The sequence below is a fragment of the Asterias rubens genome, chromosome 1 (assembly GCF_902459465.1).
Source record: "Asterias rubens chromosome 1, eAstRub1.3, whole genome shotgun sequence".
Classification (NCBI taxonomy): domain Eukaryota; kingdom Metazoa; phylum Echinodermata; class Asteroidea; order Forcipulatida; family Asteriidae; genus Asterias; species Asterias rubens.
The window spans coordinates 4,994,769-5,019,032 of NC_047062.1; the positions used below are offsets into that span (position 1 = coordinate 4,994,769).

Here is a 24,264-nt window from a genome sequence, read left to right on the forward strand (position 1 = left end):
CCACACATTTCTAATTCAACTTTAAAAGTCCTTGTTGCTGTCCCTGTCTATTTGTCTACCTTTTAAGGACGTATCGGATGCATTTCAAAATGCGTTTTTTTTACTGAGAATTGTATGTATTCATTTTAATTTCATTTATTTTTCGGTTCAGTGCCCACATGTTAGTTAAAAACATCTGCATTTATATAGGATTTTAATCAATCAAACGGTACTAAAAATAAAGGTATTCGTTGTTTCTTAAGTGTTTGATTAATTTTCCTTTATTTTACTTGAAATGTAGCATTGATTGAGACGGAGAATACTACTGTGGGCCTGGCAGATGTGAGAGGTGGGGCAAGACGGGACAGTCGGCAGCCAGCAGCGAGCAGCCAACACCCAGCAGCCAGCAGCAAGCTACCGCCCAGACAAGCTTCAAGAGACATCAATGGCACTGTTTGATGTGACAGGTATAACAAACTGAAAATGAGTCTGATTCTATTCTTTCGTTTTTGACTTTTAATATTGTTTTTATCCGTGTTTTTGTTTCCTGTCCATTTTTGTTATGTCCGTTTGTTGTACAGTCTATTGTTTTAAAGAGGCTACCTGACATAACACAAGCACCTCCATTTCCCTACTTTTATTACTTGATTTATTGTTTATTTTTGCCTTTTTGTTGTAAACCAGTGAAATGGAAATGGGAAACAATGTCTCTGAATTGAAGTGAAATACTAAGTATTTTTGTTTACCCATTGACACTGATGTCAAAATCACAGGCACATTACTCGGGTGGGTGGGATTAGAATCAACAGATCTTCCAAAAATTAAGTGCATGTTTTAAGAATGTTAATACCAATATTTGTAACTAATGTTGCTGTTTATCTCTCTTTCTATATATTGGAATATTTTTACTGGCCATTCTTTGATATTTAACATTTACTTTTTGAACCTTCATCTTTTAAATAGGCCTACATGTATGGATTAATGATTTTCAAGTTTTTATGATGTATTTTGTAAGTTTTTTTTATTTTTTATAATGAATCCAACCGTATGTGGTTGCAAATAATACCTTACCTTGCAATTCTAGACCAGCGTTTTGCTAACTATTAAAATAACTCTAACAATTATTTGTATACTTCATTTTCTTTTTCAGGTGCTCCTATCTTTGTGCCAACAACTCTCAAGAGAATGTGCCAGATGGAGTTGAAGATCTATGGATGTGTGGTTTGTGGACGTACATTAGAGTCGTCGCTGGAGTCATCGCCGGATTCAGGTAAGGAAAACTTGGCACCATCCGACCTCCACTATTTAAGTTCACTTTTGAACATTATGCTGCCCTTTGTCCTTCTAAAAGCCTTCATTGCTTTTTATCTCTCAAATGGCAGCAAACACAGTCTAGTAAGAATAATGGAGACGCATTGCCAATTTTATTTTTCAATGTTTAAGTTGATAGACTTGTGCATCGAAAAACAACATCAATGAGTTGTTCACATTATTAATAAACAATTGAATTGAATGTGCATAAAACTTATGCGATGAGTTCTGATGGTTCTCAAAAGAAAAGAAAAGATAGTTCCCTAAAAAATACATTACTGATTAAGCGCAATAGTGGAGGTCGGATAACGCAAGTTACCTAAATCAAGATCAAGACAATTAGACAAGGCGAAGACTTCGAAGTGTAAGAAAGAATCTAACCCGTTCTCTTGCAGAGCCCCACCCCTCGTATCACCCCTCCCCCAATGATATTTGGCGACCTTGTTGATGTTGTCCTTGCTTGTGCAGCTTTCCTGGTGACTTTAGAGTTTCTTGGCATTTCTTGATGTGCATATTGGTCGAAGCCAATGATGCTTTTTAATTAGGAGACTGGTCTTACTGGAAATTTCTGTCAGGGTTGATACTTCAAGTCATCAGTTGTCATGTTTATTTATAATTGTCATGATTAAAGGTTTCAAACAATATGTAACAAAATCCAAATTTACCCATTTCAAAATAATTGTTTATTACTAAGTGCTAAGTCATAAGTTATTTCAATGTAATCATTATGCATTCCAAGTACTCTGTTCTAAATCAACATTCATTTTATGATTAATGTTTGATTTGAGAGTAGTAAAAAGATAATTTAGTCAAGCTAAATTAATATTTACATATTCCTAATATCAGCATGAAATCAAGTCTGAATGTATTATAGAGATTTCCAAATAACTAAATCTTTAAAATGTTGTTAAGTAATTAAAATAGATAAACAACAAAGCTCAATGGGTGATTAATGTCTGATTTAGGAGATAGTTGTAAATAAAGAATTTAGCCCTGCTAAATGAATATTTACTTATTCCTAATATCAGCATTACATCATTCCTAAATGTAGACATTTTCAACTAGTTAAAGTAAATTACAAAAAACAAAAATAACAAAGCTGTAACACTTGCTCATAAAATAGTTTTCAAAGTAATATAACAGATTGGGGGGGGGGGGGGGTATGGAGAAATCTATTATAGCAAATCTTAAAATTGAATTGGCTCTTCTGCAAATACTTCAAAGCACCAGAATTAAGCGCTGCTAAAACACTGAGCTCCTTTAAAGCTTCAACGAATACAAACCCAGAAGTTGGCAAGATCAAGAGAAGAAAGGGTGGGTGAAAAACGCAGCCATGTGGAAAGACGTCAGTGGTGCCTAGGTAGGTATGAATGGTAAGATAGTAAGGCCTAGAGTATCAGTGTTGGCCTAGAGATAAGACTAACTCTCTACTCTTTCAGCAGGTTTACTGTGGAGAAAGGTTAAGTATAGTGTGTGACTGGCGTAGTACTTAGTCTTGTTTCAAAGATGCACATATCATTTTGATTGTGGTGATGCAACTCACTCAAGGACACTAAAAACAAGATCCTAAACAAAGTACAAGATAATGTCTTGAACCAAAACTAAGAACTACGCTGTCACAGTAAACGCAGTACTCGAGTAGAAGATGAAGGTCGGTGAGGTCGACAAATTTGAGCCGAGGTTGGAGCAAATTATCAGGTATAAGTATTGGGTAAGTGGGGTGAAAATAACCAAAGTTTCCTCCAGAGCCATTTGTCCACTGATTTGGGATTAAATGCTTTTCTCCACAGATTTGGGATCTAACCTTTATTTTCACAGATTTTTTATGTAACGTTTACTTCTTTTCTGCTTGTTTTCCACAGTCTGAACATGTTCCTCTTGAAGTCGGTGTTGTGGCAGCAGGTGATGTGCTTTGAAACTCGCAAATTGAGCAGACAAAACAATCCTGCAAAAGGATATAAGTATCGGGTGAAGTATAGTAAAATTAGGGTAATCGTGGGAAAGAAAAGTACCATTCTCTAAGTTAGCTTCTTACTTTTTTGAATACTCTGAGCGTTTCCGTCAACAGTCTAGCTGTTACCATTTATTATGAACTCACTTTGGGGAAGTGAAGTCAATTCAATTCAGTTTTTACTTGCACCATGTATATTTTGCATCTGATTGGCTTACGGTCTCATGGTTTCACGCGTGCGCCCAGCTGCAGTGCGGTAATCTTCAATTTTTGAAGCAGCACTTTAAAGGGAAAAGAAGGAAAAGAAGAAGAAGAAGCGAAAATATGGTCCATCCAGAAAGTTCTTTTCAGAACTGAGAAGTCTCCCGAGTTTCAAAAATCTACTCTGCGGTAGTAGAGAAGTCGTCAGAATTCCGAAAACCTGCTTCGTGGTAGTAGAAAAGCAAGACAAGTTCTCTACCGAACATAATCTACCTTGATACCTCTAAGCTGTGGGCGCAGAGTAGCTGGCTGGAGGATACACTGTCTCTACTGCACGCAGTGTGACTGTGAGAGAGTCCAGCACTAGAGGCTAAGGTACGATAACGAACTATGGTCCCACTTACCACCAGCGACAGTGCTGACAACAACAGACCTAGTCCCAATAATCGGTCCAATCCACTCCGTATCTACGGAGTGTGGATTGGACCGATTTATGGGGCTACATCAGACCCACTGGGCTCTAGATTCCTTTTTTCGAAATTTGGACATTATCGGTCATCTACCCTAGCGCCCCAGCCCAAGGCTCTTTGATGACCGATAATGTCAAAATTCGAAAAAAGGAATATATCGCCCCAGTTACTGGGTCTATGACAACATTACATCTTTTTACTTTTAGACGAATTATTGCACCAGAGTAGACGAGAAGCCTGCATTTCAGTGTGCAACTAACTGCGTCAGTGCAATTAAGCTCTTAAATTGTTAAAAATAATTAACTCTTTATTGACATTTTTTTAATAAAGTGCAAGCGAACCGAAACTCTTTTTTTAATTACAAATCAGTTGCTGGCAGGGATAATTTTCTGCACGTCGCCCATCAATAATTTATCCGCCCTTAATTAACTCCAATTCCACTAGAAATCTGATCAGGCAAATTTTTGTTGAGCATCTTTGATTGTATAGTGGTTCGGGGGTATTCGCGTATTCGCGTCCAGCAGTTTTAATCCTTTTGGGGCCAAAAATTGAAAATATCACAAGGGGTAAGTCCGAATTTTTTTTAAAATCAAATTTGGGCCTCAAGCTGAAGAAATCACACAAGGGGTAGTCCAGCATTTTCATCAAATTTGGGCATAAAATTGATAAAAATCACAAGGGGTAAGTCCAGCATTTCTATGAGTTTTTTGTCTAAAAATTGAAGAAACAAGAAGTTGTATCCTTTCTTGGCCAACAAATTGAAAAATCACAAGGGGTAGCGTCAAGGTCCAGCAGATTTATCCTTTTTGGGCAAAAAAATGAAAATATCACAAGGGGTAAGTACAGCAGTTTTAACAAACCATGCACATTTTTTTTTATTAAATCACAAGGGGGTAAGTCCAGCATTTTTTTCCCTTTTTGAACCAACAATTATAAATATTACAAGGGGTAAGTCCAGCAGTTTTATCCCTTTTGGGCCAAGTGTTTTCACCAGCATTTTTTAATCAAATTTTGGCACAAATTTAAATATATCACACAAGGGGTAATAAGTCAAGCAGTTTGATCCATTTTTGGCAAAAAATTGAAATAATCACATGGGGAAAGTCCAGTATTTTTATCAAATTTTTGCCTAAAAACGAAAATTACAAGGGTTAAAAAATCTAAAAAATCAGACGGGGTAACTCCAGCATTAAGAATCACATTAGGTAAGTCCAGCAGTTTTATAAATTTTGGGCCAAAAATAGAAGAAATCATATGAAGTTTCATCCTTTTTTGGTCAACAAATTGAAAAATAACAAGGGGTAGGGTCTAACTCCAGCAGTTTTATCCCGTTTGTGTCTAAAATGTAAGAAATCACAAGGGGGGTAACTATAGCAATTTAATCAAATTTTTGCAATATTTATAAAATCAGCAGTTTTACTCATTTCGGGCAAAAGGTAAAAAACGAAAACATGGGGGTAACTCCAGCAATTTCATAAAATTTTGGCAAAATTAAAAAATTACTAGGGGTAGCCTAAGTCCAGCATGCAGTTTTACCCATTTTCGGAAAAAAAAATTTAAACAAAACAAAAAACACAAGGGTTAACTCCAGCAATTTAATCAAATTTTAGCAAAATTTTGCAAAACTCAAAAATCACAAGGGGAAAAGTCCAAAAGTTTTATCAAACTTGAGTTGAGCCGAAAATCACAAAAGGTAGTAGGGGGGCTAATTGTTGCATGATGATAGATCATATTTTAGTGCCGTAAATAAAAACGGTCATCTTCTTAGAGCCCGTGAACGAAAACCGGTAACTACATGTAGTTTTAACACTTTATTTTGAATGTTCGCTCGCTTGGTGCATGAACTTGGCATGAAACCATAATATTATGGTTAATAGACCATCGATTTTGTGCATGTTGGGCACCGACAACTTAATTGGAGGAGATAATTCAACTTCAAACAAACAAGCAAACAAACGAACGATTGTACAAACACACCCCAACAAACACATTCTTGGTCATGACCCGACCTAGCCTCACATAGAGCTATTAATTCATGCCCGACCTACATCTCTAAACTGTGGGCGCAGAGTAGCTGGCTGGAGGATACACTGTCTCTACTGCACGCAGTGTGACTGTGAGAGAGTCCAGCACTAGAGGCTAAGGTACGATAAAGAACTATGGTCCCACTTACCACCAGCGACAGTGCTGACAACATCAGACCTAGTCCCAATAATCGGTCCAATCCACTCCGTATCTACGGAGTGTGGATTGGACCGATTTATGTGGCTACATCAGACCCACTGGGCGCTAGATTCCTTTTTTCGAAATTTGGACATTATCGGTCATCTACCCTAGCGCCCCAGCCCAAGGCTCTTTGATGACCGATAATGTCAAAATTCGAAAAAAGGAATATATCGCCCCAGTTACTGGGTCTATGACAACATTACATCTTTTTACTTTTAGACGAATTATTGCACCAGAGTAGACGAGAAGCCTGCATTTCAGTGTGCAACTAACTGCGTCAGTGCAATTAAGCTCTTAAATTTTTAAAAATAATTAACTCTCTATTGACATTTTTTTTAATAAGGTGCAAGCGAACCGAAACTCTTTCAAATTTCAAAGATTTCAACATAGATCAAAATATGTATAGCAAGGCAGTCTATGTATTGAATGTGTGTCTAGAGTTTACATTACACTTTTACAGATTTGTTTTTTAATTACAAATCAGTTGCTGGCAGGGATAATTTTCTGCACGTCGCCCATCAATAATTTATCCGCCCTTAATTAACTCCAATTCCACTGAATTTGTTTCTTACGTGAGAAGAAGGGTTATCGCGTATAATAGAAGTTAATTGCGAGAACGTAACCCTCCGGCTTCGTCGACGGGAGGAGGGTTACGTGATCGCAACTAAATAGAAGTTTGAGATCGATCGGCCGTCTGGGTCACAAGAAAATAGTGAAAAACTATTATGATTATGCACGAAATATGACTAATTGTACGAAAAGTTAAATTTGTGAGATGGTAAGAAATATTGTGTCTTTGGCTAGAAATCTGATCAGGCAAATTTCTGTTGAGCATCTTTGATTGTATAGTGGTTCGGGGGTATTCGCGTATTCGCGTCCAGCAGTTTTAATCCTTTTGGGGCCAAAAATTGAAAATATCACAAGGGGTAAGTCCGAATTTTTTTTTTAAATCAAATTTGGGCCTCAAGCTGAAGAAATCACACAAGGGGTAGTCCAGCATTTTCATCAAATTTGGGCATAAAATTAATAAAAATCACAAGGGGTAAGTCCAGCATTTCTATGAGTTTTTTGTCTAAAAATTGAAGAAACAAGAAGTTGTATCCTTTCTTAACCAACAAATTGAAAAATCACAAGGGGTAGCGTCAAGGTCCAGCAGATTTATCCTTTTTGGGCAAAAAAATGAAAATATCACAAGGGGTAAGTACAGCAGTTTTAACAAACCATGGACACTTTTTTGTATTAAATCACAAGGGGGTAAGTCCAGCATTTGTTTCCCTTTTTGAACCAACAATTATAAATATTACAAGGGGTAAGTCCAGCAGTTTTATCCCTTTTGGGCCAAGTGTTTTCACCAGTATTTTTTAATCAAATTTTGGCACAAATTTAAATATATCACACAAGGGGTAATAAGTCAAGCAGTTTGATCTATTTTTGGCAAAAAATTGAAATAATCACAGGGGGAAAGTCCAGTATTTTTATCAAATTTTTGCCTAAAAACGAAAATTACAAGGGTTAAAAAATCAAAAAAATCAGACGGGGTAACTCCAGCATTAAGAATCACATTAGGTAAGTCCAGCAGTTTTATAAATTTTGGGCCAAAAATAGAAGAAATCATATGAAGTTTTATCCTTTTTTGGTCAACAAATTGAAAAATAACAAGGGGTAGGGTCTAACTCCAGCAGTTTTATCCCGTTTGTGTCTAAAATGTAAGAAATCACAAGGGGGGTAACTATAGCAATTTAATCCAATTTTTGCAATACTTATAAAATCAGCAGTTTTACTCATTTCGGGCAAAAGGTAAAAAACGAAAACATGGGGGTAACTCCAGCAATTTCATAAAATTTTGGCAAAATTAAAAAAATCACGAGGGGTAGCCTAAGTCCAGCATGCAGTTTTACCCATTTTCGGCAAAAAAAAATTAAACAAAACAAAAAACACAAGGGTTAACTCCAGCAATTTAATAAAATTTTAGCAAAATTTTGCAAAACTCAAAAATCACAAGGGGAAAAGTCCAAAAGTTTTATCAAACTTGAGTTGAGCCGAAAATCACAAGGGGTAGTAGGGGGGGCTAATTGTTGCATGATTATAGATCATATTTTAGTGCCGTAAATAAAAACGGTCGTCTTCTTAGAGCCCGTGAACGAAAACCGGTAACTACATGTAGTTTTAACACTTTATTTTGAATGTTCGCTCGCTTGGTGCATGAACTTGGCATGAAACCATAATATTATGGTTAATAGACCATCGATTTTGTGCACGTTGGGCACCGACAACTTAATTGGAGGATATAATTCAACTTCAAACAAACAAACAAGCAAACAAACGAACGATTGTACAAACACGCCCCAACAAACACATTCTTGATCATGACCCGACCTAGACTCACATATATAGAGCTATTATGCCCGACCTACATCTCTAAGCTGTGGGCGCAGAGTAGCTGGCTGGAGGATACACTGTCTCTACTGCACGCAGTGTGACTGTGAGAGAGTCCAGCACTAGAGGCTAAGGTACGATAAAGAACTATGGTCCCACTTACCACCAGCGACAGTGCTGACAACATCAGACCTAGTCCCAATAATCGGTCCAATCCACTCCGTATCTACGGAGTGTGGATTGGACCGATTTATGGGGCTACATCAGACCCACTGGGCTCTAGATTCCTTTTTTCGAAATTTGGACATTATCGGTCATCTACCCTAGCGCCCCAGCCCAAGGCTCTTTGATGACCGATAATGTCAAAATTCGAAAAAAGGAATATATCGCCCCAGTTACTGGGTCTATGACAACATTACATCTTTTTACTTTTAGACAAATTATTGCACCAGAGTAGACGAGAAGCCTGCATTTCAGTGTGCAACTAACTGCGTCAGTGCAATTAAGCTCTTAAATTTTTAAAAATAATTAACTCTCTATTGACATTTTTTTAATAAGGTGCAAGCGAACCGAAACTCTTTCAAATTTCAAAGATTTCAACATAGATCAAAATATGTATAGCAAGGCAGTCTATGTATTGAATGTGTGTCTAGAGTTTACATTACACTTTTACAGATTTGTTTTTTAATTACAAATCAGTTGCTGGCAGGGATAATTTTCTGCACGTCGCCCATCAATAATTTATCCGCCCTTTAATTAACTCCAATTCCACTGAATTTGTTTCTTACGTGAGAAGAAGGGTTACCGCGTATAATAGAAGTTAGTTGCGAGAACGTAACCCTCCGGCTTCGTCGACGGGAGGAGGGTTACGTGATCGCAACTAAATAGAAGTTTGAGATCGATCGGCCGTCTGGGTCACAAGAAAATAGTGAAAAACTATTATGATTATGCACGAAATATGACTAATTGTACGAAAAGTTAAATTTGTGAGATGGTAAGAAATATTGTGTCTTTGGCTAGAAATCTGATCAGGCAAATTTCTGTTGAGCATCTTTGATTGTATAGTGGTTCGGGGGTATTCGCGTATTCGCGTCCAGCAGTTTTAATCCTTTTGGGGCCAAAAATTGAAAATATCACAAGGGGTAAGTCCGAATTTTTTTTTAAATCAAATTTGGGCCTCAAGCTGAAGAAATCACACAAGGGGTAGTCCAGCATTTTCATCAAATTTGGGCATAAAATTGATAAAAATCACAAGGGGTAAGTCCAGCATTTCTATGAGTTTTTTGTCTAAAAATTGAAGAAACAAGAAGTTGTATCCTTTCTTGGCCAACAAATTGAAAAATCACAAGGGGTAGCTTCAAGGTCCAGCAGATTTATCCTTTTTGGGCAAAAAAATGAAAATATCACAAGGGGTAAGTACAGCAGTTTTAACAAACCATGGACACTTTTTTGTATTAAATCACAAGGGGGTAAGTCCAGCATTTTTTTCCCTTTTTGAACCAACAATTATAAATATTACAAGGGGTAAGTCCAGCAGTTTTATCCCTTTTGGGCCAAGTGTTTTCACCAGCATTTTTTAATCAAATTTTGGCACAAATTTAAATATATCACACAAGGGGTAATAAGTCAAGCAGTTTGATCCATTTTTGGCAAAAAATTGAAATAATCACATGGGGAAAGTCCAGTATTTTTATCAAATTTTTGCCTAAAAACGAAAATTACAAGGGTTAAAAAATCTAAAAAATCAGACGAGGTAACTCCAGCATTAGGAATCACATTAGGTAAGTCCAGCAGTTTTATAAATTTTGGGCCAAAAATAGAAGAAATCGTATGAAGTTTTATCCTTTTTTGGTCAACAAATTGAAAAATAACAAGGGGTAGGGTCTAACTCCAGCAGTTTTATCCCGTTTGTGTCTAAAATGTAAGAAATCACAAGGGGGGTAACTATAGCAATTTAATCACATTTTTGCAATACTTATAAAATCAGCAGTTTTACTCATTTCGGGCAAAAGGTAAAAAACGAAAACATGGGGGTAACTCCAGCAATTTCATAAAATTTTGGCAAAATTAAAAAATTACGAGGGGTAGCCTAAGTCCAGCATGCAGTTTTACCCATTTTCGGCAAAAAAAATTAAACAAAACAAAAAACACAAGGGTTAACTCCAGCAATTTAATCAAATTTTAGCAAAATTTTGCAAAACTCAAAAATCACAAGGGGAAAAGTCCAAAAGTTTTATCAAACTTGAGTTGAGCCGAAAATCACAAGGGGTAGTAGGGGGGGCTAATTGTTGCATGATGATAGATCATATTTTAGTGCCGTAAATAAAAACGGTCGTCTTCTTAGAGCCCGTGAACGAAAACCGGTAACTACATGTAGTTTTAACACTTTATTTTGAATGTTCGCTCGCTTGGTGCATGAACTTGGCATGAAACCATAATATTATGGTTTAATAGACCATCGATTTTGTACATGTTGGGCACCGACAACTTAATTGGAGGAGATAATTCAACTTCAAACAAACAAGCAAACAAACGAACGATTGTGCAAACACACCCCAACAAACACATTCTTGGTCATGACCCGACCTAGCCTCACATATATAGAGCTATTAATTCATGCCCGACCTACATCTCTAAGCTGTGGGCGCAGAGTAGCTGGCTGGAGGATACACTGTCTCTACTGCACGCAGTGTGACTGTGAGAGAGTCCAGCACTAGAGGCTAAGGTACGATAAAGAACAATGGTCCCACTTACCACCAGCGACAGTGCTGACAACAATAGACCTAGCCCCATTAATCGGTCCAATCCACTCCGTATCTATCTACGGAGTGTGGATTGGACCGATTTATGGGGCTACATCAGACCCACTGGGCGCTAGATTCCTTTTTTCGAAATTTGGACATTATCGGTCATCTACCCTAGCGCCCCAGCCCAAGGCTCTTTGATGACCGATAATGTCAAAATTCGAAAAAAGGAATATATATCGCCCCAGTTACTGGGTCTATGACAACATTACATCTTTTTACTTTTAGACAAATTATTGCACCAGAGTAGACGAGAAGCCTGCATTTCAGTGTGCAACTAACTGCGTCAGTGCAATTAAGCTCTTAAATTTTTAAAAATAATTAACTCTTTATTGACATATTTTTTAATAAGGTGCAAGCGAACCGAAACTCTTTCAAATTTCAAAGATTTCAACATAGATCAAAATATGTATAGCAAGGCAGTCTATGTATTGAATGTGTGTCTAGACTTTACATTACACTTTTACAGATTTGTTTTTTAATTACAAATCAGTTGCTGGCAGGGACCCTCCGGCTTCGTCGACGGGAGGAGGGTTACGTGATCGCAACTAAATAGAAGTTTGAGATCGATCGGCCGTCTGGGTCACAAGAAAATAGTGAAAAACTATTATGATTATGCACGAAATATGACTAATTGTACGAAAAGTTAAATTTGTGAGATGGTAAGAAATATTGTGTCTTTGGCTAGAAATCTGATCAGGCAAATTTCTGTTGAGCATCTTTGATTGTATAGTGGTTCGGGGGTATTCGCGCAAAGATGTCAATTACTACTTCACTGGACCTTCTCTCACAAAGATTAAATCCAGGCCTGAAGTGTACGTTGTAAGCAAAATGGTGTGTGATTTTTGGGGTTGAGAAAATAGAATTAGCTGTTGCAAACAACTTACCAACCAAATGGACCGAGAGTATAAATGGCAGTGTCCCTATTTTGTCAATATCTTTGTTCGGGGGTGCCGGTCAGAAGCCATACAACCGTTAACTGCCGTGTAGCCAGGGATCACACCCAAATTACGATACAACCTGGGAAGCGGCAACCAGGGGATCACCTTACGGGGATGTGACTTTTTGTTTCAGATATCAATTTAACCCACAAGGGAAGAGCGCCGTCACGTTAATCCGGAGGTCGTTGGTTCGAATCCTACTCTAGTCAATTCTTTGTTCAACCCCAAAAATCATTTAAAAATTTACCCAGTCAGTTTCCCTTGTGGTTTATATTGATATCCAAAATGGTTTGTGTAGTTTTCATATAACTTTTTCGTTGACAGCCTCAAGGTTACAAGGTAATGGTCACGCAACAGCCAAGTCCACAGAAACGATGACTAACCAACATGTACGTCACCTGAGCAAGCTGGCTAAAAAATGGCTTCTTTCAGTCACACCTTCCACTTCTATGATTGATCAACAAGTAGCAATAAAAGCGACTGGAATGAAGGCTAACAGCCATGTCACTATCAGGTACATACAGATCAAGACATAATATGTTCAGAACTATTGCTCTACACATTGTATCTTCTACTTTAAAATCATGTCGGCGAGGGGCATTATTGGTGTGTTCATGTAATAAAGAGAAAGTTGATGACTGATTTTATAGTCTAGAAGCATGTCATTTTATACAAACCATATTTTGCAATTGGTTGTAATTTAGACATTCCATACTCATTTTCATGGCTTGCAGATACAAAGGTGGGATGTGTTTTGCAATGAAAATTGTTTTTCTAAATGTTTTGTGTTTTGCCCGTTCACCAATGTGTGTTAAAAGTGAGTAGGCCTACTCTTTCTGAGTATTTTCCCTAGTCCTGTTCTGAAAATATCTACAGGCCAGCAGCTTTTTAAAATGTTATATGTTAACACCCAATCTAAAGAGAAATTGATTTTTCTTAACTCCAAGGTCTGTTGCCGAGAAGAAAACAGATGAAATTATAGAAAGATTTGAGAGTCACGCTCATTACAAAGCTGGAGACAATGGAGAAGTTTCTGTGCCTGATCAGGCTGCTTCGGGTGGATTATATACTGGTAAGAAAAAAAGAAAAAATTTAGAAAGCATTATTTATTCTGATTTTAAGTTGACTTACTTTTCAACTTCTTATGTGGTTTAAAGACACTGTACGCTTTTGGTAACTGTCAAAGACAAGTCTTCTCACTTGGTGTATCTCAACATATGCATAAAATAACAAACCTGTGAAAATTTGAGTTCAATCGGTCGTCGAAGTTGCAAGATAATATTGAAAGAAATAAACACCCTTGTCACACGAAGTTGTGTTCGTTCACATGCTTGATTTCGAGACCTCAAATTCTAAATCTGAGGTCTCGAAATCAAAATCGTGGAAAATTACTTCTTTCTCGAAAACTACACTACTTCAGAGGGAGCCGATTCTCACAATGTTTTATACTATCAATCTCTCCCCATTACTCGTCACCAAGAAAGGTTTTACGCTAATAATTTTTTTGAGTAATTACCAATAGTGTCCGCTGTCTTTAATTTATCTCAGGGACTGAACCCATGGGTCTGTTCTGGAGCATGGTGCCATCACCAGGGGAGCGGCTCGGAGTTCGGTTTATCCTAAGGGATGCAACAAAGCCTATGGTAGTTCAGCTTTCATTGTACGAGGGCCTACTGGATACAGCGGCACTACAGACCACGGAACCAAAAGCTACTGCTGCTGCAGAGAGATGGTACATGGGCAAGGATGTAGAGCGGATTGAAGTGGAACATGGACGGCTAAGGGGAGCTTTATTTAAACCCAAAGGTATGTACTACAAAAGATAGCATACAGGCGCAGTCCTTCTGATTTGAGGTGTGGGTCACAAGAAAATAGTGAAAAACTATTATGATTATGTACGAAATATGACTGATTTTACGAAAAGTCAAATTTGTGAGATGGAAAGAAATATTGTGATTTGAGGTGTGCGATCCGGCCCGCACGCCATCGCACGCCTCAAAAGCTTACCCAGGAGTGTGAATAATCACACGCCTGATCCCTCTAAAATACACGCCTTGGCATTCAGTTTTGGCGTAATCTGTTTTGGCGTAACCAAAATCACACCCCTCGGGGAAAATCCAGGTGTGTTTTTTTCCACACGCCTGTGATTTTCAAATCAGAAGGACTGCAGGCGATGGTAGGCGATGCTGCACGCACCCTGAGCTGCCTACTGGAACCGACTCAAGGGCTGAAGCTGAGGGGAAGATAAAGACTGATATGAGGAGAGATGCTGGGGCACTAGAGAGCACAACAGAGTTTTTGGAGACGCCGCCGGGGATCCCACCTGTGGTCAACATGATTGATAAACAGCCTGACACTGGCTAGCCGAAACAACCTTTTAATAATTAGTGAGCCAAACTTGATGGAACACGTACTGTATAAGTTCTGGAAGAATTGCATGAATGCATGTTTTTGTACATGTCAACATGACAGGTCACCTCCAAGCATGCATGGTGAACAGAGGCCATTGTATATTTGGGGCTTTCCTGAGAACTGCAGAAAAAAGATCAGCTGGCATAACCCTTGCCCCGATGTTTGTTAGCATGGTATACTTTCCTGTATACTTTTCCTGAGTCCTGTGAAAAAACTTCACAGGCATATTACTTGGTTGGGATTCGAACCCACGACCTTTGCAACTTTAGAGCAGTGTCTTACCAACTAGACTACTGAGATTGCCAAGTAGCTAGAGACAGTTCGAATCCTATGTTTTGGCAGCGGGTACCGCAACGACATAATAGATGTTAAATTTGCATCAGGGATAAAGAATATCTTTTTTTTTCTTGTTTCCTCAGGACCTGGACCTTTTCCTGGTGTGATTGATATGTTTGGTACTGCTGGTGGATTGATTGAGATTCGTGCTGCTGCTTTGGCATCTCATGGATTCGCCTCCTATGCTCTACCCTATTTTGCCTACAAGGATCTGCCAAAAGGTCTGCAGAACTTAGAAGCTGAATATTTTAGGGTATGGAGGCAATGACATAAACATTGTGCAATTATTTTATAAAACATCTTTATGCAGAATCGATCCCACAGCGCTAAACAAAATGTAAACTTTAAAAAGGAAACAAAAACTGCTGCTGTAGAGAAACTGGTCCCCTTTCATTCTCTGATCTTGTGATCGGCTAATGGTATGCAGTTTATAGGGTGACTGTGTAAAAACTATGAAGTGGACATGTCACAAGATGGTACCACATTGAGACAGGACCAGTTGCTCTGACTTTTAAAGAGAACTTTTTTTTATGCAAGGTTTGGGCTAAAATAAACTATTTTTTCCAGGGGTTGTTGCCCTGGGGCTATAACAGGGTTACCCCCTTTACAGTTCATACTTATCTAGAAGCCTGGCTGGTAGAGCAGAAAGCACTACCTCCCCGACTTTACAAAGCAATCATGGTTAAGTGTCTTGCTTAAGAACCAAGTGCCACAACTGAGACTCGAACCCACACTCTGATGATCAAACACCACAGCTTGAAATAATACTGTATGCCTCTTTTGTTGGGAATTGTGGGCTACCATTTTGAGCGCACATCCAGAGTAGCTCAACCACAGGACTAATTAAGCTATCCAATATATTTGGATATTTGAAGGTCCCCTTTCCCGGGGTCGATCAAGCAAGGCCCTTGTGGTAAACTGGCTCCGCAAGTTCCTACACCACTGAGATGGAGGTTAGTATTGACACACCGCTGCCCGTGGTATTAATGTTGGATAGGCAGCATCTTTACTAGTCTTAGCTCAAGATGACAGTATACAATTGTTGCACGCTGTGACGTTTTGTACACCATGGCGTTTTGTACACCCGAGGGGGGAAATGGAACCCGAGGCGAAGCCGAGGGTGCCATTTCCCCTCGAGGGTGTACAAAACCCATGGACCCTAGTCACAGAGTGCAACAATTGTTTTGTTATACCTTTGTAAAATTGTTATTCCTCTTCTCGAAGTTCTGTTGTCATCTTCAAACATTATTACGACAGACTATTCATTGTTTAATAAGCAGACTAACAAGAAACAATTCCCTCGAACCCGCAGTTGTTTCGTACACAGCGCTGGAAATCGACCAACGCTGGGAACGATCAAGGTGAAGTGCATCGGTGTACATCACTTTTCATGTTACCCGGCCCGTCGAGCCATGTAACATGCGTTTTTGTTGCGCGTCACATGATTTGTTCTCGACCAATCAAACTTCACAATTTGTACAGAGGTATAACAATGATCAATGGTGCATAGTGTCGTAAGCTGGGTTGTAAAACGCTATAGCACCCTCCTATGTTATACCAAATTGGTCAAATCATGCCGTAGGAGGGTGCACTTTAGCGATTTACAACTGAGTGTAGCACACTTTTTACTATTGACCACTGACGCCTTGGGCCAAGACTACATCTTTACTGGCAACTTGAATTTGGCCACGAACTGCGACAATCAGTCTCATTTTTCTTTTGCAACTGATGGAATATTTGTTTTATTAAAATGATACAACCATCATTTTTCACCCAATTTTTTTAAATTTTTTTGTTTTCTTCAGGATGCAGTAGACTGGTTATGTGACCAGCCATATGTGAAACCAGGAGGAGTAGGAATAGTGGGCGTGTCTTTTGGGGCAACTCTAGCGCTACAGACCTCTGCACTTTTTCCTAAAAAGGTAAAAGTTAAAGATTTTATGGCACTATACATTCTTCTACATAATTCATAACTCTTTTTGTTTCTTCAGAACAAAATTAATGAAAAAAAGGGATTTTAATAATATACGACTGATTTTCATAGTCTTTTCACATTCTTCCAAACCTTTTTTAAGATCATTATGTTTTTGTCATCTCGTTTCTAAGTGTCCTTCTCTCGTTGCTCTAAATCTTTCTTAAGTCAAGCGTAGACTTTTAACTCTTTTGTTCTTTAAGGGGGAAAAATGAAACGAAACAACCTAGTTCTAACGGGATTGGGCCTTAACTTTGAGTCTGACCCTTCAAGTTGAGCGGAGTTAAACTGTTCTATACTATTATGAAGCTCTAGACCACAGTAGCTCTTCTCATAGCCAACACTCCTCCCAAAAGATGTTTATACATGGTTGGACCTGCAAATTTAAGGCACTGGAAACTATTGGTAATTGTCGATGACCAGTTTTCTCACTTGATGTATCCCAACATATGCACAAAATAACAAACCTAGCTGTGAAAATTTGAACTCGGTCAATAGTCGAAGTTGCAAGAAAGTAATGGAAGAAAAAACACCCTTGTCAAACGAAGTTGTGTGCTTTCACATGCTTGATTTTAGGACCACAAAATCTAATTCTGAAGTCTCAAAATCAAATTTGTGGAAAATTACCTCTTTCTCAAAACGTACGTTACTTCAGAGGGAGCCGTTTCTCACAATGTTTTATGCTATCATCAACAGCTCTCCATTGCTTGTTACCAAGTAAGTTTTTATGCTAACAATTATTTTGAGTAGTTACCAATAGTGTCCACTGCCTTTAACAAGTAATGTTTACTTCCTACAATGCTTCAAATATCGGTCAACCTTACCAGTGTTGCTCTTGCCCTTTGATGAAGGCTTAGATTTCCTATTGTCTACCAGCACATCATGTACCTTTTTTTTCTTCATCTTATTTTCTTGTAGGTCAGTGCAGTGATCAGTATTAACGGATCTCATGTTTTCCCTATTCACCCAATGACTCTGAATGGAGAGGAGTTGCCATATGTTCCGTAAGTATTCCCGACTGACCAGTCTCGTCAAATTGATCTCATGGTGTTGCGCCCCCACGCTGAAAACAATCCTATGATATCAATGTGATGTGTTGTCTTAAAAATCCTATTTGTAGAAGAAGATTTGGAGCCTTCCTACATCAGTTCAAAATCTGATTAAATGCATCTTACATCAATCTTATTATTTACGCGATGTCTCCAATTGCATTAGTAAAAAAATACTGACATACAAAACTCTCAACCATTCTACACATCACTATCTCAAAGAATAACTTCATCCATCTTATAAGCCCGGGCGACTAGTGAAATTTACTACTGGACTAGTCGGGCCTAAAATAGTTGCGACTTCGCCACTAGTCGTGACTAATTTTTAAATTCTCAAGATGCATTCCGGGATATTGTGTCCTGCAGGCGCTATAGTAAAATTTGTGCTGAAAGGCTTTCAGGATTGTGTCACTAACGTCCGAGTGTGTTTCGTAAGTAAATTATATTGTCATGAACAGTCGTAAGCGACACAATTGGTTCACCAAGCAGGAAGTCATGACTATTTTTGTAGTGTAGTCGTGGCAGCACAATTAGCCGAGTAGTTGACAAATGGTAGTCGCAACTCGACAAAGCAGTCGTGTCGCCAAGGCCTAATCCACATGTACCTCTTCATATTCTTCATTCCATTCCAGTTCTACTGCATCAACCTTTCCCCACCCCACTGCCTCAAAGAATTCCACACCTTACTATCTCAAAGAACACCTTCATCATGACAAACAAATCATTCAACCATTCCATTCCACACCCCATTCAAGAACACACTCCTCCATATCAACCTCATCCTACCCTACGTTCTAGCTCGACTGACACAAATCATTCAACCATTCCATTCCACACCCCATTCAAGAACACCTTCATCCACCTCATCCTACCCTCCGTTCCAGCTCGACTGGCACACAAATCATTCAACAATTCCATTCCACACCCCATTAAAGAACACACTCCTCCATATCAACCTCATCCTACCCTATAGTTCCAGCCGGACTGACACACAAATCATTCAACCATTCCATTCCACTCCCCATTAAAGAACACACTCCTCCATATTAGCCTCATCCTACCCTACGTTCCAGCCGGACTGACACACAAATCATTCAACCATTCCATTCCACACCCCATTCAAGAACACACTCCTCCATATCAACCTCATCCTACCCTACGTTCCAGCCGGACTGACACACAAAACATTCAACTATTCCATTCCACACCCCATTCAAGAACACACTCCTCCATAATAGCCTTATCCTACCCTACGTGCCAGCCGGACTGACACACAAATCATTCAACCATTCCATTCCACACCCCATTAAAGAACACACTCCTCCATATCAACCTCATCCTACCCTACGGTCCAGCCAAACTAACACACAAATCATTCAACCATTCCATTCCACACCCCATTCAAGAACACACTCCTCCATATCAACCTCATCCCACCCTATGTTCCAGCTGGGCTGTTTTTATAAGTAAGACATAAAGTCTAACTGCCCTATATATACCTCACGGTATACTAAACCTCAAAGACACAAACCGTTGAGAAAAAGAGTATCACTGTTCTTAGTGTGCATAGAATGAGTGTGACGACTAGTTATATATTATAAGATCTAGACATTGTACATACTCGGCACGAAAGGAAGAAAAATAAAAAATATACGAAGCTAAGTTTGGCCATTATGAAAAGTGTTAGGGGGGGATAAAGGGGAAATGATTTTAGATCGCGTAATTTGGCTAACGGTATAAAGCCTGACAAACTACACGAAACCTGAGGCTCTGGACAGTGGAGGGGGGGGGGGGGGGGGGTTAGGTTATGGAAGGATATTGTAGAAAAGGGAAATAATTTAAAAGACAAATTATAAAAGGGGGAGGGGGTAGGGTTGGGTTAGGTTGTAGTTAGTATGTTAAGCCGCAACAAAGTACTTAACTTCCTCTTTTAGAAAAATAAAAATGTAAAAGCACGACTCATCAGGTGCAGTATGCTTTGAGGAAGGGCAGGTTTCGTCTCAGTGAGACTGCACGACCTGCCTGTTAAGTATTTTATAATAAATTTAATAGGTATGGAGGGGGTAGGGTTGGGATAAACTGTTGTTAAGTGAACATAAATTGTTAAAAACACAACTAACGCCAACAAATGTTTGAAAACTAATAACGTAAAAATAAATAAAAACAATTGTGATGGGCTTACCGTGAACGACTGAGATTAGGTGATACAAGACAGAGAAACGGAAAGATGACCATGATAATTGAAAAGTAAAAAATTATTTGAAAAGCGTATGTGCGTTTGTTTATAGGGCGCGCGCGTGAGATGTGTGTGCGTATATTTACCATTAGGTCATAGATATAGAACAGAATATTTTAATTATATATCTATGCATTAGGTAGATAAGTAGCGTATAAATGTGCGCGACGCGTGCGTAAGATGAGAGGGGGAAAAACATGAAAAAATTGAAGGGGGGGTTGTAGAATATGAATTATAAACATTTTTTTGAAATAAAAATGGGGTGAAGAATTTGAAAGCAAGTTGGAGTGAAAAAAGTTACGAAACTTGAAGGAATAGAGTTAAGAAAAAGAAGTCAAAGTGATAGTTTAGTTATAACGAACAGCTTGTCAAGAACCACGGTTGCGAAAATGACGCTGTACTGATAGCACAAATGTTTTTATAAGTAAGACCTAAAGTCTAACTGCCCTATATATACCTCACGGTATACTAAACCTCAAAGACTCAAACCAGCTCGACTGACATACAAATCATTCAAACATTCCATACCACCCGAGCATACCCATACAAGAACACACCCCTCTATATGGAAAGGTTTGCGGTAACACCATGTAATGACTATCTCTAAATGAGTTGGGGTGGTTCTGAAAAGAACCGTTGGTTTCAACTTGACATTTCAATCAGTATGTTCTGAGCGTCTTTTTTTCTTTTCTTTTTTTATTCTTCTCTCCAGAAGACGATCAGAGCATACTGATCGAAATGTCAAGTTGAAACCAACGGTTCTTTTCTGAATCACCCCATCTCATTTAGAGATAGTCATTACATGGTGTTACCGAAAACCTTTTCATATTGTATTTCCACCATGCAAAGTTTCAAATCCTACATGCTCCTCTATATCAACCATGTCTGTCCCAGTCAATATTTAGTAACCTTGAACCTGTGTGGTTCCTTTCAGCTTTGAAGGTGAGCTACTAAAAGAACCAGTGAAAGACGTATACGATATTTATGACTGTTGGCATAAAATGTATGAATTACAAGATGAAGATGGTACCATTATAAAGGTAAAATATATGTAAAAGTTATTAATAAAAAAAACCATGCACTCTGATTTAAAATTTTTATTTTTTTATTTTTGCTGTTATCATTTAAATCATTGTCGGTTTTGTTTTTATTGTTTTTGAGTATTTGTTATGCAATTGTGTACATTTTATGAGATGGGCGCAATATAAGACAATAAGGGAATCAATGTGTGGTGAAGAGGTTTTCAACTAGTGGTTTATTCCCAACGAGGCCTGGTAATTTTACCGAGACGAAGTCGAGGTAAATTATCAAGAACCAGGCCTCGGCAGTTTTAAACCAGTAGTTGAAAACCGATTCAACACAACACCCCTCCAGCTATGAAATGGTGAAGCCCTCGGGTAAACAACTCCTTATAAGGGAATGCTGTGCGCGTCGCGCGAATCGCGTGATGTGGCACAGCTGTTTCAGCCGTTGCTCTCGACCAATATGAATGAAGAAACTGTCTTATAGAAAGAGGTGCAAGCTCGAGTGTCACGCCCATGTTTCAACACTTTTTACTGGTCATAAGCAAAGGTTTATACACACCCACGTGACGCGCTTTCCACAAATAGGAATAGCGAAACTGTCTGAGGTATTTATGAATACATTATTATTGATGTTGTAATAACATGTTCGATGTTATAAAAGAACCGGCTGATGCTGATTTAATCTTATGTCCACACAGCTGGAGAAAAATCCGAAGTGCCAGTACCTCTTTCTGGCAGGTGAGGCTGAAAGACAATGGGACAGCGTCCAGAATGCCAAGATCAGCATGAAGCGACTGAAACGACATGGATGCAGTAACTATCAGCTCCTGAGCTACCCTGAAGCTGGTCATCTTCTAGAGATACCATGGGCACCTGTTGGCAGCAGGTTTTGGTCACCGGCAACAAGTAAGAGAGTTTATTGTCATACTGATTGGTGTATCTTGGGCAGAGTGGGGGAGAGAGAGGATGGCACGGTTTGGGGTTAATCCCTTTTTATTCAAAATTGTTGTAACCTTTTAAAGATGCAAAAGGTACCATTTTTGTTTCTCTCCGTAGGACTTTGGTTTCTGCTCTACACTTCACACTACCACTGTTTGATAAACTCTGTGTACTCGGTGCTAAGAGGGGCATTTAGTGGTTTGATCCCTGCCTTTCACCCGTATGACCCAAGTTTGAATCTCATACCAAAGCCTTGCATGGGGATTAAGTTTTCAGGCCCAGCCCTGCAAGAGTTTTCACCATTATTTTGTTTGTTTTCAACCCACATCTAAAACTGAGATGATTTCTTCATCGTCTTCAGACATCTTCTGACCTATAGATCATAGTGGTAGTCACTTTTGAGGGTGCATAGGTTTCATGACCAGAAATATATAACATCAACAAAAAGGATGAGAGCCTGGTTCGAAAACATTTCCAGCCTTTTATGCCCCGCTGGCAAAGCCACTGGGGCGTGTAGGTGTTTGCGTGTCTGCGTGTGTCTGCTGGAATGTGCCCTGACACAAGCTGCTGAAGGGGTTGCTTTTAACAATGTTGCAATGCTATCCCCACAAGGTTTTCTCTATTGTAGTGGTACCCCACAGAAAATTTCCTCAGCTAAAGGGAATATTAGAATAAGAATAGCATGCAGGACCCTACATTCCAGATCGTTAAGAGTTGGTGTGTGGTGCCTGTGTGCAATCATTGTCAAAGTTAAAACTCAAGAATGACTTGGCATGTCAACTCAAAGCTTGTTTTTTTCATGTCATGGGTTATCCAGTAGAAGCCTTTTGTTTTTTGACCACTAAAATAAATGACATGGTATTTTTGAATCCCCTCTTGATACAGATAGTGTACTTGAACATGGAGGAACACCTGTCGGAAACATCAGAGCAATGGAGGACAGCTGGCCAAAGATGATAAGATTCTTACGGAGACATTGTGGTCATTGAAATTCAAAGTTATAAAACCTATGTGTGACATTTTACAGTGTTTCTATGTTGGGGTTGCTTGTTGTTTGTTTAAAGACCTGGACACTATTGGTAATTGTCAAAAAATAGTCATCTCACTTGGTGTACCTCAACATAAGAATAAAATAACAAACCTGTGAAAATTTTAGCTCAGTTGGACGTCAAAGTTGCAAGAAAGTAATGAAAGAAAAAACACCCTTGTCGCACAAAGTTGCGCACGAAGTTGTGTGCGTTTAGAACGGTTGAATTCGAGACCTCAGAAATCTGAGGTCTCGAAATCAAATTTGTGGAAAAATTACTTCTTTCTCGAAGACTATGGCACTATAGAGGGATCCGTTTCTCACAATGTTTTATACCATCAATCTTTCCCCTTTACTCGTCACCTGTTAAGGTTTTATGCCAATAATTATTTTGAGTAATTGTAGCAGTATGCCATAAGCAGACTGACTCAAGTCTAGTGTTTACTTCCCATAATGCATTGTATCACCTTATAACATTGCCGCCCGCATGTAACAGTCAACTCTCATTATCTGGAATAAAGCTTGACTTATAATCATAACATACGAAGTTGTATCATCTTACATGGTGCCAGAGTAACCCACAATGGCCACTTTTGGATCTATCGGTGAGTTTTTCTTTTTCATCAAAAAGGAAACGTGGTTGATGTACACGGACCGCCTTGGCGAATATTTTACGGCCAACAACATAACGGACTTCACACGAAAACGGGCAATCCTAAACTCCGTCGTTGGACGTACAAGCTTATCAGCGATCTTCTTGCTCCAAAGAAACCAAACCAAGCTACGTACATCGAGCTGGTAGACACATTGGAGAAGCATTTTAAGCCTACAAAGTCTAGCATTATCGCCCGTTTCCAGTTAAACAGGCGATACCGTCGGTCCGGTGAAACGATTGCTGACTATCTAGCAGCCCTGCGTGCACTCTCCAGTGACTGCAACTACGGACAAAAGCTTGATGAAATGCTGAGAGATCGGCTGGTTTGTGGTGTGCAGGATGAACGGATCCAGA

The 24,264-nt window shown here is 38.9% G+C and overlaps 1 protein-coding gene across 1 annotated transcript; it reads left to right on the plus strand.

The window, feature by feature from the left end:
• The first annotated feature begins 11,151 nt into the window (after positions 1–11,151).
• LOC117295575 (acyl-coenzyme A amino acid N-acyltransferase 1-like) lies at positions 11,152–23,341 on the plus strand. The gene is made up of 10 exons (XM_033778275.1): positions 11,152–11,239; positions 12,584–12,773; positions 13,207–13,331; positions 13,808–14,065; positions 15,091–15,260; positions 16,813–16,929; positions 17,898–17,983; positions 21,199–21,304; positions 21,988–22,195; positions 23,114–23,341. The coding sequence occupies exons 2-10, from the start codon at positions 12,634–12,636 to the stop codon at positions 23,215–23,217; spliced, it is 1,314 nt and encodes a 437-aa protein (XP_033634166.1). The 5' UTR covers positions 11,152–11,239; positions 12,584–12,633; the 3' UTR covers positions 23,218–23,341.
• The last annotated feature ends 923 nt before the right edge of the window (positions 23,342–24,264 follow it).